At 47.4% G+C, this 19,656-nt stretch overlaps 1 protein-coding gene across 3 annotated transcripts in view; it reads right to left on the bottom strand.

Moving 5' to 3' along the window:
- PLCH1 (phospholipase C eta 1) overlaps nucleotides 1-19,656 on the bottom strand; it is a 783,092-nt gene that overhangs the window by 164,073 nt on the left and 599,363 nt on the right. For all 3 annotated transcript variants that reach the window (XM_069213310.1, XM_069213311.1, XM_069213309.1), the window contains one exon: nucleotides 15,724-15,885. In XM_069213310.1, coding sequence (XP_069069411.1) covers nucleotides 15,724-15,885 — 162 coding nt within the window. The remainder of the gene's footprint in view (nucleotides 1-15,723; nucleotides 15,886-19,656) is intronic.

Raw genomic sequence — 19,656 nt, 5'->3', positions numbered from 1 at the left:
CAACGGTTTGTTAGAGTAGGATAAAAACACCAAAACCCTTTGCTACAATGGTAACCTGTGAGATTGTAAGTAACAAAACGATTGCCTACTTTTACTATAGAAGAATACCAAACCTAGGTCGAAAGGCATGGTAGCTTCAACATGTGCTTTTAACAAAACAATTAAGTCAGGGCTATTGTCTGTTGTATCTTGATCAACAGATGCCACCAATGGCATCTGAGATAACTTTTCCATTGAACCAATCGGATCTATAACCTTTATCATTGGCCTATCTTTTTAGTCAACTTAGGTCTACTACATAAGGTTTCCCACAAAGGAGCCACCGGACTTGCTGTCCTAAAATTATAAATACGTACAAAATTATAATTGGCAAACACTATAAAACCACTCATAAGAGAGCCTAACAAGGTTACCTGCAGTGCAAATATTGCACCTCCAAGATTTGTCAACGACTGTAACCAACACCAAAATACTTGCCTACTATGGGATTCTGTGTGATTTTATGTAACTCAATCTTCTGTCATTAACACAGTATAATATCAATTCAACCCTAAATGACCATTGGCTTTAACATATGCTTTTCACAATAAATCAGTCTGACCTACTGCATTTTTCGTAAAATATATCACGCCTATAGCTTCGATCATGGGCTTATTCCCAGAAGCAGCTCAGGGCTGCTATATTGAGCATAAAGTTTGCCACATCTCAAAATCTGAATTACAGACACACTTTTTAAAAGAAGCCCAATCAAGTGCTGTACTCACAAGTATCAACCTGGATTCACATAACTCCAGCTGTCTTCAGATCTCGACTACTAGCTGAATGGAGGTGTATTGGGAGGGTCTTCCAAGTCACACACGATTACACTATGTAGTACACATTGCCTTGTTTGGGAGTCATTTGAGTTGGGGGTTGTTTCTTTTCCGGTTTGCTGGTCGCACGCTAGTGGTACACCAAAGATGGACATCCTGACATAATAGATATATGCGGACGAGTAGTGCATCACACGTTATGGGCACAAAAATTATGGAGTCACTGCCCGTGGTGCAATGTATAATGTAATGTTGAACATGACAATAATTTTTTTTTTTTAAATAATATCGGCATGTGGGCAGAGTCAAAGCCCCTCTTTCAGCAGTGTGACTTAAAATGTATCTGTTGATCACACAGTCCAGTGACAACTGCACTATCAAACCAGCCCTAATGACCATATCCACTTTTACATCAAAGATAAGAGGAATATTTCATATTTTCTTACAAGGGCTATGTGAAGTAAAGATAATTAAGGGGCTCATGATTTTGTGGTTTACTGAGTCGGAGCAGAAGGGTTTACCTTTGAATACAAAGTTATATAGCTGATCTTGTACAGTGTGGCATGTACTCTGAATTAACTTTGTCAGCAAGCACATTGCAATAAATGCACAATAGAAACATAAATACCTGGGGACTGTAGTAAAAGTCATTTTACCAATATGGAAGTTATAGCAAAGTGATGAAATGACTTGACAATAATAGCACATGCCCTTCAATCACATTAACAGATTGGGCCAGATTCACAAAGGTAAAAATAAACATGTACACAACTAACATGTATATCTACTCCTACACCTAGGTGGAACTCTCCAAGTGTTTGCTATTTACCATTTCCAAGTAGAGATTTAAACTTAGATGTACACTTGCATGTCTACACCCCATCCAATGGGCAAATGAGAGTGTGGAACTTACTTCAAAAGAGTGAGTGAGAGAGAGAGGAGACAGAGAGAGAGAGAGAGAGAGAGAGAGAGAGAGAGAGAGAGAGAGAGAGAGAGAGTGTGTGTGTGTGTGTACATTTACACCTGATAACTGTGGGAAAGCACTGAAAAGTTATAAATGTATTATTTAAAAAAAATAGATACTTTGATATAGAACATAAAATGAATCTGACATTTATTAATAACCTAGAAATAACACAGTTCACATGACATTAACTCATAAAGTCAAACTTAATGAGTAATAAATAGTAAAATAATTTAAATATATAATAGTTTCGTTTATGCAAATTATTTTTAAAACAATTAAATTAAAAATAACTCACGATCACCAATATTTTTTTTTTTATTTAGTATTTAGTAAACATTGTTTAAGTTTAGGTATGTAATTAACTTAGAAGCTGATTTAAAAAAAAAGTTTCAAATTTAATTTTATTTTGTTAATGTTTAGGTTAATATTCTTTTAAAATCAAATATATGTTATCACTTAAAAATCTATGTACACATTTTTAAATATTGAACTAATTTGAATAATTTATCATTGATTAATAAAAGGTGTTATTTTAGTTCCCTGTATCGGTCCATTGTTTTCTACAGCAGTGTGTTGGGGTACAAGTGCTTGACTTACTCCAAGGCTGGACTAGAAAGCATTTAAGCCTCAGCTTTCTGGCTGTAGAAGTATATTTTATGAATTCCAGTCGTCTTTTTGAATCTCAGTATTTTGTATTAGCATGCCCCTCATCAATCCATCCATAAATGTTCTTAAATTGTTCCACTTAAGTAGTAATTATTCCCTATTCCCCACCTATCCCAATGTTTACTACTAATTTGTATACCTATGTGTGCAGACATCTCTGCCACCATGGTGGAGATCTCCACCTAGACAAGATAGGAGAGGCAGGCGTGGAGGTACCATAGGTTTGCAAATTGTATTTTTTTTGTGTTAAGTAGTAGTAATTTATGTACTCTAAAATGATTTGAATCTGGCCCATAATGTCACATGCCCTTTGACCCTGATGATGTCACAGCAAGTGATATTATATGAGGTTTGACCCTGATGAAATGACAAGAATTCATCATGTAGTACTTTTCCTGATGGTGTGAATTAAGTAATTTAAAAAACTACAAAAATTCAAAGACTAATAAAAACACAACATGGCACACCAGATGTACAACCATTTTACACACTCGGTATAGTCATCAAATGCTCTGGTACAGCTTTTATATATGAGGTACAAGCATCACCTAATCAACTGAATCTCTATGTGCCCAAGTAGAATTACCATACATTCATGCACACTCATAAATGTCCAGGTACAGTCTAAATTGCTTAGACATTGTATCACGTATCGAGGCATTTCCTTAAATGCCAGGCAAGGTCCCAAATACCCAGTAAATAATAATACAGGGTGGGAGGGAGGGAAGTGAGTGCCAGGCACAGGGTGGGAGGGAGGGAAGTGAGTGCAGGCAGAGGGAGCGAGCGCCAGGGACGGGGTAGGTGAGACGAGGAGGAGCAAGCACCATGGTCGGGGTGGGTTGGATGTAGGGGAGCAAGCACCATGGTCGGGGTGGGTGGGATTTAGGTAAGCAAGCACCATGGTCGGGGTGGGTGGGATTTAGGTAAGCAAGCACCATGGTCAGGGTGGGTGGGACGTAGGGGAGAAACCACCATGGACGGGGTGGGTGGGAGGCAGGTGGATCAAGCAGCAGGGGTAGGAGAGAGGAGGATCGAGCGGCAGAGACGGAGTGGGTGGGAGAGAGGAGGATCGAGCGGCAGAGATGGAGTGGGTGGGAGAATGGAGGATCGAGTGGCAGGGACGGGGTGGCCAGGGACGGGGTGGGAGGGAGGGGGGGGGAGCCAAGTGCCAGGGATGGGGTGGGAGGGAGGGGGGGAGCCAAGTGCCAGGGATGGGGTGGGAGGGAGGGGGGGAGCCAAGTGCCAGGGACGGGGTGGGAGGGAGGGGGGAGCCAAGCGCCAGGGACGGGGTGGGAGGGAGGGGAAGGATGGGGTGGGAGGGAGTGAGGGGAAGGAAAGGATGGGGTGGGAGGGAGTGAGGGGAAGGAAAGGATGAGGTGGAGGAGGGAAAGGAAAGGATGGGGTGGGTGGGGGGGAGGGAAAGGAAAGGATGGGGTGGGTGGGGGGGAGGGAAAGGAAAGGATGGGGTGGGTGGGGGGGAGGGAAAGGAAAGGATGGGGGTATAAGGAAAGGATGGGGTGGGTGGGTGGGAGGGAAAGGAAAGGAAAGGATGGGGTGGGTGGGTGGGAGGGAAAGGAAAGGATGGGGTGGGTGGGTGGGAGGGAAAGGAAAGGATGGGGTGGGTGGGTGGGAGGGAAAGGAAAGGATGGGGTGGGAGGGAGGAAAAGGATGGGGTGGGAGGGAGGAAAAGGAAAGGATGGGGTGGGAGGGAGGGAAAGGAAAGGATGGGATGGGAGGGAAAGAGGGAAAGGAAAGGATGGGGTGGGAGGGAAGGAGGGAAAGGAAAGGATGGGGTGGGGTGGGAGGGAAGGAGGGAGGGAAAGGAAAGGATGGGGTGGGGTGGGAGGGAAGGAGGGAAAGGAAAGGATGGGGTGGGGTGGGAGGGAAGGAGGGAAAGGAAAGGATGGGTTGAGAGGGAGGATGGGGTGGGAGGGAAGGAGGGAAAGGAAAGGATGGGGTGGGAGGGAGGGAAAGGAAGGGGTGGGAGGGAGGGAAAGGAAAGGATGGGGTGGGAGGGAGGGAGGGAAAGGAAAGGATGGGGTGGGAGGGAGGGAGGGAAAGGAAAGGATGGGGTGGGAGGGAGGGAGGGAGGGAAAGGAAAGGATGGGGTGGGAGGGAGGGAGGGAAAGGAAAGGATGGGGTGGGAGGGAAGGAGGGAAAGGAAAGGATGGGGTGGGAGGGAAGGAGGGAAAGGAAAGGATGGGGTGGGATGGGAAGGAGGGAAAGGAAAGGATGGGGTGGGAGGGAGGGAGGGAAAGGAAAGGATGGGGTGGGGTGGGAGGGAGGGAGGGAAAGGAAAGGATGGGGTGGGGTGGGAGGGAGGGAAAGGAAAGGATGGGGTGGGGTGGGGTGGGAGGGAGGGAAAGGAAAGGATGGGGTGGGGTGGGGTGGGAGGGAGGGAAAGGAAAGGATGGGGTGGGAGGGAGGGAAAGGAAAGGATGGGGTGGGAGGGAGGGAAAGGAAAGGATGGGGTGGGAGGGAGGGAGGGAAAGGAAAGGATGGGGTGGGAGGGAGGGAGGGAAAGGATGGGGTGGGACGGAGGGAGGGAAAGGAAAGGATGGGGTGGGAGGGAAAGGAAAGGATGGGGTGGGAGGGAGGGAGGGAAAGGATGGGGAGGGAGGGAGGGAAAGGATGGGGTGGGAGGGAGGGAAAGGATGGGGTGGGAGGGAGGGAAAGGAAAAGATGGGATGGAAGGGAGGGAGGGAAAGGAAAGGATGGGGGATGGGGTGGGAGGCAGGGAGGGGAAGCCTAGCGCCAGGGCCGGGTGGGGTGGGAGGGAGGCAAGGAGTTGAAGCCTAGCGCCGGGGTGGGGTGGGAGGGAGACAGGGAGTCGAAGCCTAGCGCCGGGGTGGGGTGGGAGGGAGACAGGGAGTCGAAGCCTAGCGCCGGGGCCGGGTGGGTGAGAGGGAGTTGAAGCCTAGCCCTGGGGTGGGTGGGAGGGAGGGAGTCGAAGCCTAGTGCCCGGGCCGGGGTGGGAGGGGGTAAGTGGGAGGGAGGGAGTTGAAGCCTAGTGCCGGGGCTGGGGTGGGAGGGGGTGGGTGGGAGGGAGGGAGTTGAAGCCTAGCGCCGGGGCCGGGGTGGGAGGGAGTTGAAGCCTAGCGCTGGGGCCGGGGTGGGTGTGGGTGGGAGGGAGGGAGGGAGTTGAAGCCTAGCGCCGGGGCGGGAGGGTGGGAGGGACTTGAAGCCTAGCGCCGGGGTGGGGTGGGAGGGAGACAGGGAGTCGAAGTCTAGCGCCGGGGTGGGGTGGGAGGGAGACAGGGAGTCGAAGCCTAGCGCCGGGGCGGGGTGGGTGAGAGGGAGTTGAAGCCTAGCCCTGGGGCAGGTGGGAGGGAGGGAGTCGAAGCCTAGTGCCCGGGCCGGGGTGGGAGGGGGTGGGTGGGAGGGAGGGAGTTGAAGCCTAGCGCCGGGGCCGGGGTGGGTGGGAGGGAGGGAGTTGAAGCCTAGCGCCGGGGCCGGGGTGGGAGGGAGTTGAAGCCTAGCACCGAGCCAAGAGCCAGCGCTAGAGCCAAGAGCCAGGGGCCGGGGTGGGAGGGAGGGAGAGCCAAGAGCCAGGGGCCGGAGTGGGAGGGAGGGAGAGCCAAGAGCCAGGGGCCGGGGTGGGAGGGAGGGGGAGCCAAGAGCCAGGGGCCGGGGTGGGAGGGAGGAGGAGCCAAGAGCCAGGGGCCGGGGCCGGGGTGGGAGGGAGGGGGAGCCAAGAGCCAGGGGCCGGGGTGGGAGGGAGGGGGAGCCAAGGGCCGGGGTGGTAGGGAGGGAGGGAGGGGGAGCAAAGCGCCGGGGCCGAGGTGGGAGGGAGGGAGGGGGAGCAAAGCGCCGGGGCCGAGGTGGGAGGGAGGGAGGGGGAGCCAAGCGCCGGGGCCGAGGTGGGAGGGAGGGAGGGGGAGCCAAGTGCCGGGGACGGGGTGGGTGGGAGGGGGAGCCAAGTGCCGGGGACGGGGTGGGTGGGAGGGGGAGCCAAGTGCCGGGGACGGGGTGGGTGGGAGGGGGAGCCAAGTGCCGGGGACGGGGTGGGTGGGAGGGAAAGCCAAGTGCCGGGGACGGGGTGGGTGGGAGGGAAAGCCAAGCGCCGGGGACGGGGTGGGTGGGAGGGAAAGGAGCATCCTGGAATGGGTGGGAGGGAGGGGAAGGAGCATCCTGGAGGAAGAAGCATCCTGGAATGGGTGGGAGGGAGGGGAAGAAGCATCCTGGAATGGGTGGGAGGGAGGGGAAGAATCTTCCTGGAATGGGTGGGAGGGAGGGGAAGAATCTTCCTGGAATGGGTGGGAGGGAGGGGAAGAAGCTTCTTGGAATGGGTGGGAGGGAGGGGAATAAGCATCCTGGAAGGGGTGGGAGGGACGGGAAGAAGCATACTGGATTAGGAGGGAGGGGAAGAAGCATCCGGGATTAGGAGGGAGGGGAAGAAGCATCCTGGATTAGGAGCGAGGGGAAGAAGCATCCTGGATTAGGAGCGAGGGGAAGAAGCATCCTGGATTAGGAGCGAGGGGAAGAAGAATCCTGGATGGGCAGGAGGGAGTGGAAGGAGCATCAAGGAACGGGTGGGGGGGGGTGTGGAAGGAGCATCAAGGAACGGGTGGGCGGGAGTGGAAGGAGCATCAAGAAACGGGTGGGTAGGAGGTGGAAGGAGCATCAAAGAATGGGTGGGCAGGAGGTGGAAGGAGCATCAAAGAACGGGTGGGCGGGAGACGAAGTAGCATCATGGACAGGGCGAGAGGGAGGGGAAGAAGCATCATGGACGGTCAGGAGGGGGAGGAACCTGTATTCTGGATGGGGTGGGAAGGAGGGGAAGAAGCGTCATTGACAATGTAGCAGGAAGGGGAAGAAGCATCATGGACTGAGCAGGAGGGAAAGAAGCATCATGGACTGGGCGGGAGGGGGGGAAGAAGCCTCGTGGATAGGGCGGGAGGGAGGGGGAAGAAGCCTCGTGGATAGGGCGGGAGGGAGGGGGAAGAAGCCTCGTGGATAGGGCGGGAGGGAGGGGGAAGAAGCCTCGTGGATAGGGCGGGAGGGAGGGGGAAGAAGCCTCGTGGATAGGGCGGGAGGGAGGGGGAAGAAACCTCGTGGATTGGGCGGGAGGGAGGGGGAAGAAGCCTCGTGGATTGGGCGGGAGGGAGGGGGAAGAAGCCTCCTGGATAGGGCGGGAGGGAGGGGGAAGCAGCCTCGTGGATAGGGCGGGAGGGAGGGGGAAGCAGCCTCGTGGATAGGGCAGGAGGGAGGGGGAAGCAGCCGCCTCGTGGATAGGGCGGGAGGGAGGGGGAAGCAGCCTTGTGGATAGGGCGGGAGGGAGGGGAAGAAGCATCGTGGATAGGGCGGGAGGGAGGGGAAGAAGCATCGTGGATAGGGCGGGAGGGAGGGGAAGAAGCATCGTGGATAGGGCGGGAGGGAGGGGAAGAAGCATCGTGGATAGGGCGGGAGGGAGGGGAAGAAGCATCTTGGATAGGGCGGGAGGGAGGGGAAGAAGCATCGTGGATACGGCGGGAGGGAGGGGAAGAAGCATCGTGGATAGGGCGGGAGGGAGGGGAAGAAGCATCGTGGATAGGGCGGGAGGGAGGGGAAGAAGCGTCGTGGATAGGGCGGGAGGGAGGGGAGGGAATTGCATCATGTGCAGGGAGGGACGGAGGGGAAGAAGCATCATGTGCAGGGAGGGACGGAGGGGAAGAAGCATCATGTGCAGGGAGGGAGGGGAGGAAGCATCATGTGCAGGGAGGGGAAGAAGCATTATGTGCAGGGAGGGAGGGAGGGGAAGAAGCATCATGTGCAGGGAGGGAGGGGAAGAAGCATCATGTGGAGGGAGGGGAAGAAGCATTATGTGCAGGGAGGGAGGGGAAGAAGCATCGTGTGCAGGGAGGGAGGGGAAGAAGCATCATGCGCAGGGAGGGAGGGAAGGGAAGAAGCATCATGTGGAGGGAGGGAGGGGAAGAAGCATCATGTGCAGGGAGGGAGGGGAATTGCATCATGTGCAGGGAGGGAGAGAGGGGAAGAAGCATCATGGGCAGGAAGGGAGGGAGGGGAAGAAGCATCATGCGCATGGAGGGAGGGAGGGGAAGAAGCATCATGCGCAGGGGGGGAGGGGAAGAAGCATCATGCGCAGGGCGGGAGGGAGGGGAAGAAGCATCATGCGCAGGGCGGGAGGGAGTGGAAGAAGCATCATGCGCAGGGAGGGAGGGGAAGAAGCATCATGCGCAGGGAGGGAGGGGAAGAAGCATCATACGCAGGGTGGGAGGGAGGGGAAGAAGCATCATACGCAGGGTGGGAGGGACGGGAAGAAGCATCATGGGCAGGGCGGGAGGAGAAGAAGCATTGTGCAAGGGGCGGAAGTGATGGAAGGGAATTGCATCATGTGCAGGTAGGGAGGAAGGGGAAGAAGCATCATGTGCAGGGAGGGGAAGAAGCATGATGCGCAGGGTGGGAGGGAAGGGAAGAAGCATGATGCGCAGGGCAAGAGGGAGGGGAAGAAGCATTATGGGCATGGCGGGAGGGAGGGGAAGAAGCATTATGGGCAGGGCGGGAGGGAGGGGAAGAAGCATTATGGGCAGGGCGGGAGGGAGGGGAAGAAGCATTATGGGCAGGACGGGAGGGAGGGGAAGAAGCATTATGGGCAGGACGGGAGGGAGGGGAAGAAGCATTATGGGCAGGGCGGGAGAGAGGGGAAGAAGCATTATGGGCAGGGCGGGAGGGAGGGGAAAAAGCATCATGGGCAGGGCGGGAGGGAGGGGAAGAAGCATCATGGGCAGGGTGGGAGGGAGGGGAAGAAGGGAGTGGCAGAAGCATCATGGGCAGGGCGGGAGGGAGTGGCAGAAGCATCATGGGCAGGGCGGGAGGGAGGGGAAGAAGCATCATGGGCAGGGCGGGAGGGAGGGGAAGAAGCATCATGGAATTAAGAAGCATCACGGATGGGTGGATAGTATTGAGGTGAGGTGGATTGGAGTGGGGCAGACTGGAGTGGGGCAGCTAGTTTTGGACTGAAGTGGGGCAGATTGGAGTGGGGTGGATGCGAGTAGGACAGATTGTTTAAGATTGGAGTGGGGTGGATAGGATTGGGGCTGATTGTTTTGGATACAAGTGGGGCGGATTGCAGTGTGGTGGACTGGAGTGGGGCAGATCGTTTTGGACTGGAATGGGGCAGATTGTTTTGTACTGGAATGGGGCAGATTGGAGAGCAGCAGATTGCAGTGTTGCAGACTGTTTTGGATTGGGGCAGATTGGAGTGAGGCAAATTTCTTAGGATTGAAGTAGGGCAGATTGTTTTGTATTGGTGTCGGGCAGAAAAGAGTGAGGTAGCTGGGAGTGGGGCATATTTTGGATTGGAGTGGGGCATATTGTTTTGGACTGTAGTGGGGCTGATTGTTTTGGATTAGAGTGGGGCGAATTGGAGAGTGGCAGATTAGACTGGAGTAGCTTGGGATGATTGGAGTGGGGTTGGACTGACCGGGGTGAATGGTTTAGGTTGGAGTGGGGTGGATTGGTGTGGGGTAAAGAGGCATGGAATGGGATTTATTGAAGTCGGGCAGATTGGAGTGTGGTGGATTGGGGTGTACTGAACGATTATGTATTAAAGTATAATTTAATAAATTACATATAATAACAAAACAACTTTTCATTTCAATATTTCGGACAAGATAATCTTTTGAGAAGAGCACCCATGAGCAAAAACAAAACAAAACATGAGTGTTAAGTGAAAAAAGGCGGCTTGGCAAAATAAAAGAAAGGTAGCTATGAACAAGAACACTTTCAATTTTGTTCGTCCTCCTGGGCACGTTTTCAAAATAAGAAAAATAGCTTGTGTAACATCCCGCAATCACAGAAGTGCTGGCCAATAAAATGAAACACTCCCTTTCTAATTAATTGATGGATATCATTATCTCATAACAGATACCCTTGAACTCAAATGCATTTCCCCATAGGTGCTCATTTATAATTGATTATAAGTGTATGACTACAGAGGCGAGCAACCCTGATTTGCCAGTATAACTCCTGAACCACCCCAGATAGGGTAAGTGGTATGAATGGGCTACATGTTAACTATACAACAAGCACTTATGCATGCTTGCATGTGTCGTGTGATTTTCAGATGGCTTTGTAGTGTTGCACTTTGCCCATCACATAAGCAACCCAGTTCCCCTATATGTAAATAGAGTAATGAGATACCTTTGACACAATTCCAGCGAGATTCAAAATGATTAGTCTCCACGCATGGATGATGAGTTATGAAGCATTAATAAAAAATGTTATACTGTGGTCTAACTTTACCTATACTGTTACTGTCACTACAATTCTACACAGGGTTCTCTCCAAGAAGGGGCTACACTGAGGTGAGAGCCTTAGTCCTCATTTTACTTGCATAGTACAAATGCGTAGCTACGCAGGGGAGCTAAAAACACTGATGAAGGCCTCAAACCAAAATGAGATTTAAAAGAAGGCCAAACATAGTGGCACTTGCGTAAGGGTGGTTGAGCCATAATCACTCATCCGATACATTCTACATTTCGCTTTTAATCATATCTAAGGTACTAGGTAAACAACAAAAAGGAAGTTCCCTTGGGTATACGTTGATTTCGCCACAGTAGTGTCTTCCTATCATGGAGATGAAAGACGCCTATGATGAAGCATGCCAGGATAAGCTGTGGGTGAGGCATCTACTCCAAAATCTTTTGATTCTGGCCATAGGAACGACCACATCAAAAAAAAAAAAATCAGTCCTGGTTATCTTAGTGTGTTTAGTTTACAATTTTAACTCAAGCATTAGCAAAGCCAATCTAACTGGACTTGACTAGCTTTTTCTAAGCCTGAAAATTTTTAGTGTGCGTTCACTCAGCAGGTCCTGCTCAGGGGTAATTTGGAGGACTCAAGAACATTTCCCATGGTGATAATCTAATACATCAGAGCCAGTGGCGTAACATTGGCCCCCATAGACCCCACTGAGTGGGTGGGACACCGAGTAGGAGGCGCCATCCGCAGCATGCAATCACCACCGTGCACTGGCCAGAACTGTGCACGGGCTTCTGCACTGTTAGAGAGGCTTTGGGCCCTCTGGATGGACTTTGTATGGGGGGGGGGGTGAGGGTCGGGCTCAAGTGTCGTTATGTCACTCATTCTCTCCAAGGGGGTTAAAGAAAGAAATAATGTAAACAGTTTTTATCTAAGTAGCCGAGAATAAAAACAATATAGTGGAAGAGGAAGCCGCTTTGCTTGACTAATGACACAAAAATGTTTCCTTCGAAGTCAGGGATAAAGGACTTTATTGCTTCAGAAACCAGAGGATTAATGGGTAAAAATAAGATGCATGTTCATTTCTTATCACAAAACGAAATACAGAAGGCATTACTGCAGTACCTTAAAGAAGGCTGCTGTTGTTTTAGAGGCTGTGCTAACCTGACATAATATGGGTGTCAAAAGAGCATTTTTGGCAACCAGAACACTTTATAGCTTGTGAACTGATTAGGGTTAAACGGGCAGGGCCATTTTATGATACAAGCCATTTGCTGGTGCATCGAAAAGAAATACCAAGACATTAGATGGGGCACATTAAATAGGAGGAGGAATGTTGCAGTAGAGTCTTTCACAAAACTAAACCTTAACCAGCATACATTCAAATCATTCATTTAACCTTTTTTAACAAAATAGGCTGGTGGTGAAAACATCACAGTTCAATCTATTTGTAGGTGCATATTCTGTTTTTAGGTCGAACGCCCAAGCACTCTGGCCTGCTATAATCTATCTATGGGCTTTTAACCACGACCATCACTCATTCATGGGCTCGCCTTTCAAAAAATTATTTCCTATCTTTGGTAAATGCTTTATGTTTGTTCCTCCTTGGGGCAGTTTTGTTACTGCCTTGGCCATCGACCCTGTTACATGGATAATTGCACGTTTGCCATTATATTTGACTGCGAACTAAGGGCCATATGTACGAACACATTTCCCCATAGACACAGAATGGGTAAAACCCTTTGCTACATCTGGCCCTAACTTCTTTTTCCTTTTTTGTCTCTGCTTCGTGCTTATGCTCCTGAAGTCGTGGTGCTTTGAATCCGCTTTCTTATGTCAACTGTTTTACTTTTCATTTTCAATGTATGTGGCAAGAAAAGTCCAGTTAGGAATTTACAACTCCAAGAGCTCTAACTCGAGCAGATGCGAGACCCATTGCATTGAAATGCTTAATTCTAATTAGTTCAAGAAAGTTTAAAGGATCCACCTGTCTCAGTGATAATTTAACTCCCTTACTGCACAAGCTTGAAACGTCATGCATCTGATAAAACAGCAACATAATCCCTCCTTTACTGTTCAAGAAACTGAGTATTTTATGATATTCTAGAAGTATGATGCTGGTGCCAACGTGTGCGGCAATGCTGAATTTGTGTGCGGGACGCATCACTGAAAACCCGCTTGTATATCCACAGAACAAACACGGACATTAGGAAAGGATAAATCCCAACCCTCCGACAAAAAGGAGGCTGGCAACTACGTAAGCATACCCGCGCGGTACACAGTGGCATAGAGAAAGGACACAACGTCCACCAGGCACCAAGTAGCGAAGCCATGGAAACACTTGAGTATGCCGAGACAGTAGCTAGTGACACAGAAGGACCACGCATTCGAAAACTTTGCCATTCACATTGACTACAGCAGCCATCTTACAATGGGCATTTCATATTGACAGAGAGACTGTGGGCTACAGATTTTTTTCAAATGCAAAAAATAAAGAAAATTCATGGGCTCGCCTTTCAAAAAATTATTTCCTATCTTTGGTAAATGCTTTATGTTTGTTCCTCCTTGGGGCAGTTTTGTTACTGCCTTGGCCATCGACCCTGTTACATGGATAATTGCACGTTTGCCATTATATTTGACTGCGAACTAAGGGCCATATGTACGAACACATTTCCCCATAGACACAGAATGGGTAAAACCCTTTGCTACATCTGGCCCTAACTTCTTTTTCCTTTTTTGTCTCTGCTTCGTGCTTATGCTCCTGAAGTCGTGGCGCTTTGAATCCGCTTTCTTATGTCAACTGTTTTACTTTTCATTTTCAATGTATGTGGCAAGAAAAGTCCAGTTAGGAATTTACAACTCCAAGAGCTCTAACTCGAGCAGATGCGAGACCCATTGCATTGAAATGCTTAATTCTAATTAGTTCAAGAAAGTTTAAAGGATCCACCTGTCTCAGTGATAATTTAACTCCCTTACTGCACAAGCTTGAAACGTCATGCATCTGATAAAACAGCAACATAATCCCTCCTTTACTGTTCAAGAAACTGAGTATTTTATGATATTCTAGAAGTATGATGCTGGTGCCAACGTGTGCGGCAATGCTGAATTTGTGTGCGGGACGCATCACTGAAAACCCGCTTGTATATCCACAGAACAAACACGGACATTAGGAAAGGATAAATCCCAACCCTCCGACAAAAAGGAGGCTGGCAACTACGTAAGCATACCCGCGCGGTACACAGTGGCATAGAGAAAGGACACAACGTCCACCAGGCACCAAGTAGCGAAGCCATGGAAACACTTGAGTATGCCGAGACAGTAGCTAGTGACACAGAAGGACCACGCATTCGAAAACTTTGCCATTCACATTGACTACAGCAGCCATCTTAAAATGGGCATTTCATATTGACAGAGACACTGTGGGCTACAGATTTTTTTCAAATGCAAAAAATAAAGAAAATCACTAAAAAAAAATTGAATTAAAAATACCAGAAAAAATTCTGCAGACATTTCCTTTGGAAAACAAAAATACTTATTTATTTGTAGTATAATGGCCATTTTGACTGCTTGGCACATAACAGTAGAAGAAGGCCATGGGTGGGAAAGAGTGAAGTAGAATCTGGAAAGGCTTGAAAATAGGGTGGGACAGAGTATAAGCAGGGAGGGAAGCACTGACAATAAGGAGTAGGGGGTTCTAACCCAGTTGTACACTGTCAAAGAGAGGCCTGCCAGCACTGACGAGTGCAATCATTTCAAGTGGATGCAAATATGACTTAAACATCGGAAGGGGTGAAATGCTGTCACTCATAAGACAACGCATCCCATGGCTGACGTAGACTGGAGTGGACTGATTCTGTGTCCCATACTGTATACGGAGGTGGAAGGCAGTGAAATGTGATTGACACTACAGCAGATCAGTGGATGAAGAGAGCTGGCTGAAAACTCCAAGTAGTACATTATATGCATAATTTAGTAAAATCAACAGATCGTGGTGACCGACAGGCCAAAATTCAAAAGCTCTTGGCGAACAACAGACCAAAAAATTTAGCAGGGTGGACATGGTATGTGCAGATTGACTATTCATATCAAAACTAATAAAAACAAGCTGCCTCAATAACATCTATTTAAAAAAAGGCCTTAAACTAGCCGTAATAGGCTCAGGTGTTGTGCCCTATTTCTGGGGGAATGAAAATGCTTTATTCTCATTAACACATGACAGAACACGTTCTCCACTTCCAAAACAGAGGAACAGAAGCTGGTAGAAAATATGCAGATATACAGGAGTGGGCTAATTAAATAATTGTGCAAGTACAAACCACATTTTGCATAAAATATGTACTTTGCAGGTGTTCACTAATAAAACGTTCATCTGAAGATACAACTTCACCAGTGGAGAACCACATACAGCCTGCATTTGTACAACACGAAGTTGATCGTGGCATCACCTAATGCAATGCCAGTGCATCCCAACTTTAGTGAAGGTTGAGCTGTTACTTTTCACCAACTTGTACACAATGCATTTGTGTCATCTCAGTGGCACTGTACACACAGGAAATATCTTTTGATGAAGAAACATGCTAAGCACTCGAATACTTTTGACATGCTTTTTCATTGTAGGTTTTTATAATACCAGCATGTCCTGATGACAGAGGTGGCATCACCACCTTAACGAGACCACCAAGGGTTTGCAGAAAGGCTTCCACTTATTTATTGTTGAATTTAGTTGCAGGTTTATATAGTGAAAACCACGCCCAGATAGGCATAAGAGCGGTTTATGTTGGAATGAGATGATAGTGTAGTACATCTAGAGAAATATAAAGCCAATGAGAAAGTAACAGAGAAACTGAGAAAAACCACTCAATCTTACCATGCTACATTGATGCAGATTAAGGGCTCAAATTCAGAATCCAGGAGAGCATTTATGGGATGTTTTGGGTATATAGGGGGAGGCAGGGTTCAGAGGCAGAAGGGCTTAAGAAATGTTACATTCTAATTTTTAGATGGATTCTACTCGATTGAAGTGAAAATATCAAACCATAAGGAAAGAAAAATATATACCTCTAAACACTGCCCTACCTCTTTCAGATTGACATTTAGACCTTCATGTGTTGCTTTCAATAATGCTCGGACAGTGAAACTGTCTGGCTCTTCTTTGTCCCTTATTTGAGATTCTTTTATTAGAGATTCCAGTTTTTTTCGTATGAAGGATTCCACCTGATGTTCTGTTGTTCCATTACTCTGAAAAGAGAAATAAATTCATATAAAATGGTAATCCAAGCATGATTTATTATATATCTACTTCAGGCCGAAAATGGTTTGAGGATATTAATGCTCAACACACATTGAGAAACACATGTACGTTTATAGCACCTACATAAAGCCACACCGTACTCAGTAATGTACACCTTCCCCGTTTAAGGAATGTCATATCACACGTCAGTTGTAAGCAAAAGCATCTTTGAGCACAAGAAATTCGTCCACAATTAACCTCTGTGTAATTCAACTACAACTAGAAAACTCTGAATTTGTGCTGTGCTGTCCCCAACACCCCACCTTCCTCCTTACCACTGCAGGTGACTCTTCTTGATAAACATCTTAGATATAATACATTTTGGGGACCATGACATTTTTTGACGTGAGGTACATCCTTTTTTCCACAAAGCCTGAAAAGACTCTTCCCTTTCATACTCCACACAAATCCAACATATCAATTCAAATGCTTTTTTTCCCCAGACCTTGCATCATAATTGCTATATTGGGCGCGGATAATTCCTCCTCTCGTCCCCCACCCAGAAAAACCTGAAAATTAAAAAAAAAAAAAATCTCTTTAATGTTGTCAGTTCTGTGGGATTCATTGTCAAGTTTTTGGACTGGTGCTCACCAGTTTCCATGTTTTAGAAGTCTCTATTCCTCCACCCCAGCACATAAGGCAGAGTGTTCTCTTGCCTATGACCCAAGGTATCTAATAAATCTTGGTTATAACCATCTTCTTCCCGCTACCATCTGTCAGCTCTCTTCCAATATTGTCCTAATGCCACTGATTCTTCACATTTTACACCCCACGTGGCATCTAAAATGCTAACTATTTCATCAACCTTAATGGTCCAAATATTATCTTATTGACCCTGTCATCCCAGGCTTTTGGGAAATACTATTTTTTATTACCACTCTCCTTCTTCCTACCAGTCACACTAACCCACCCCTTCCTCATCAAAATCCTTAATATTTTCAATGAAGAACCCAGCGTTTCTTATTCTTAAACTGCAATTACCCACATCCTGCCTCTCTGAATTCAAACCATCTCTAATCCTTAATCTCATTCACTGTGGTCTCAGAATATGAGGTAGTCCCAACCATGTTGAAAGCGCTCTCTGCAGATCCTTAATGGTTCAGTCTGCAATTTGTTAAGGGTGTCAACATGACTTCCACTAACTGTATACATCTTCTTGAGAAGCAGGTTCAATATGAAAGTTAGAGAAATAGCTAGCTAACCTGGCAGTGCAAAATGAGCATATTGCATTGGAATTGCTCTCCTGAGAGAATATCACATGTCCCAGTGCTGATAAACGTTAATAATTGCATTTTCTATAATTTAAAAATATTCTACTGTGAAGAAAAAAAGGAGATACTCATATTATTTCAACAAAATTATTGTCAGCAGGTACGAATATTTTTACGCACACTATGCCAGCCTGCAGAAAGGGCTCATCCAAACAATTCCCCCTTGATTTGGCTTAAGTATCTAAGAAATACAGACAAATGTTAAAAAAGAAAAGAAATAGTTTTTTGTATGCTTAAATAACGGTTTTATGAAATACTTATCTCCTAATGATGGAATTGCCTAATATTAAAGCAGGGTAAAATTTCATGAACGTTTGTTATTGTTAAGAGAACAATAAACAGAATCAATATTGAGTTTGTAATTAACACGAAATTCTAAATAATTGCAGTGTAACTGAAACTATTTCCTTCAAGTTAGGTGCATTCTTGGAGAAGGAAACTTTACCCAACACCTTAGTTTAGTGATATTCTCAAAGGTATGATATGGTTGCCTGAGTAGCAACTCAAAAATAATGATTAACCTTTTTGAGAAAACAAGAATGCAGGGGATACAATATTACAAATGGTTTCCTTAAGGTTGACATCATTGACATTCTGACTTTGAGCCATCCTAGTCTGTACGCGATCTTAAGTTTCGCCTGCTAACATTCAGGGACAGCTATGCCTCACTAATTTTACCTCCTCTGCTTTCAAATCTTTGGGTGTTTGGGCACGGTGGGGTAAAAGGTGGGATCTGGGAATTGTAAGGCAAGGCAATGATGAGAAGGCAAGGGGCACACAGTGAAGCACTGCAAAACAGTGTTGCTCTGTTGAATGAGGACCTGGAAATGTTATCAGCAATCGCGGTAGAACTCAATAGCATGGAGTGGGACTGGGTGGGCTGACTGACAAGGTGAAGACTGTGTTTCTCATGCCCCTTAATGCATGAGTATGGACTTCCTGTGCATGTGCTGCTAAAGTGGAACCTTATTTCACAGGAAAAAGGGAAAATAATGTATAAGTGTCTTAAAGCTGCAGGTTTTTATGCAACTTTCCTCATGTGATTTCTTCTCTGTTTTTATTGGTGTTAGTTCAACCCTTGTTTGTCAGGGCCTATAGATTTCTTTCCACTATTCTAGATGGCACGGTAATCTTAATTCTCGTGTCCTTGTTCATTTGGTTTCTCTTTGCCTTAGTATTATTCTTTCTCTACATACAAAGGTGTGAATAATATGGTTCACTGTGTCCTAGTAGTGCAGTAACTAGTATCGCCACAATAAAGTGCCCATAGTTGTGGCCATGACACTGCTCCTGGGAGAAGGATGGAGGCTTCACTACTTGAGAGGATTCAGATTTATCACCCGGCATGGTGTCAACTAGGGAGACACTTATACACGTAGAATCAGTTTTATGAGGAATATGTGTTACCTGCAGGCTGCTGTACAAAGCATTAAATACGAGTGGGGGAAAGGGAGTGCACTTTAGTTTGGAGCACAGGTGTTTGTATATCAATGGTCTGCAAAACAGTGTCTAACGTGTGCCTAAATTAAAGAAATTAGAGCTGCATGCTGACATTCATTAAATCTGAGAAGTAAATTTCAAATGACATGCAAATGTCACACTCATGCAAGAGAATCTGACCTGGTTAGTCCTGTTCGTATTGGGGCCTCTATAGCACCCCGAATATCAGAAATGCAAGTTCCCAAAACACTGTTGAAAACATACTCTATGAACGTGAGAACACTTACCATGAGTATTGTAAAAATGGAATTACAACACAGCATGGTGTGGCCTCCCATTAAGCACTTCTGGGCTTACTGTAGCTGCGATTGTCACACCCTTACTCTGGAATAAACATTAACCCCTTGCAAACGGTGGAAGGGGGACAGACAAAGGTGGAAAAACACATTGAAACAGTGTGCCACTGAGGCTGGAACATTAAGCATTGCAGATGCTGGATTGAGTTACTGACAGGCACTTTTGGTGTGACTTTATCACTGTCACTGACAGACCTTAACACTGAGAAAGGAAAAAATATATGTACAACCAGGGCTCAGTAGGGTTGCAAAACCCTACCCCCAATCTGTGATCATTCAATACAGAAAACTCTAATCAAACAGTCAATACACTGCTAAACAACTCAACTAACAGTGCACAAAGACTAATTCCAGTCATAGGCTTTTATTTAATAAAACAGTGGCATCACATTCTTGAAGTTTTAATCTTACTAGACCAGAGCTTCTGACAACAATTTGTGAAAATATAGCCAAGAGATTGAAAACAGGTGCTTCAGTAAGAGCGGGTCATCAGCTACGGCCAAAAAAGCAGATACATATTGTTAGAAATGGGGTCTTTGGTTGGCAGTCAGGTTACCCCCTGTTCAAGCAAGGACCTCACTCTAGTCAGGGTGAAAGAGAATCACCCTCAGCTAACCCTTGCTTACCCCCTTGGTAGCTTGGCAGAGCAGTA

The sequence above is a fragment of the Pleurodeles waltl genome, chromosome 11 (genome assembly GCF_031143425.1).
Source record: "Pleurodeles waltl isolate 20211129_DDA chromosome 11, aPleWal1.hap1.20221129, whole genome shotgun sequence".
NCBI lineage: Eukaryota > Metazoa > Chordata > Amphibia > Caudata > Salamandridae > Pleurodeles > Pleurodeles waltl.
This window is presented reverse-complemented; position numbering and strand designations above follow the sequence as displayed.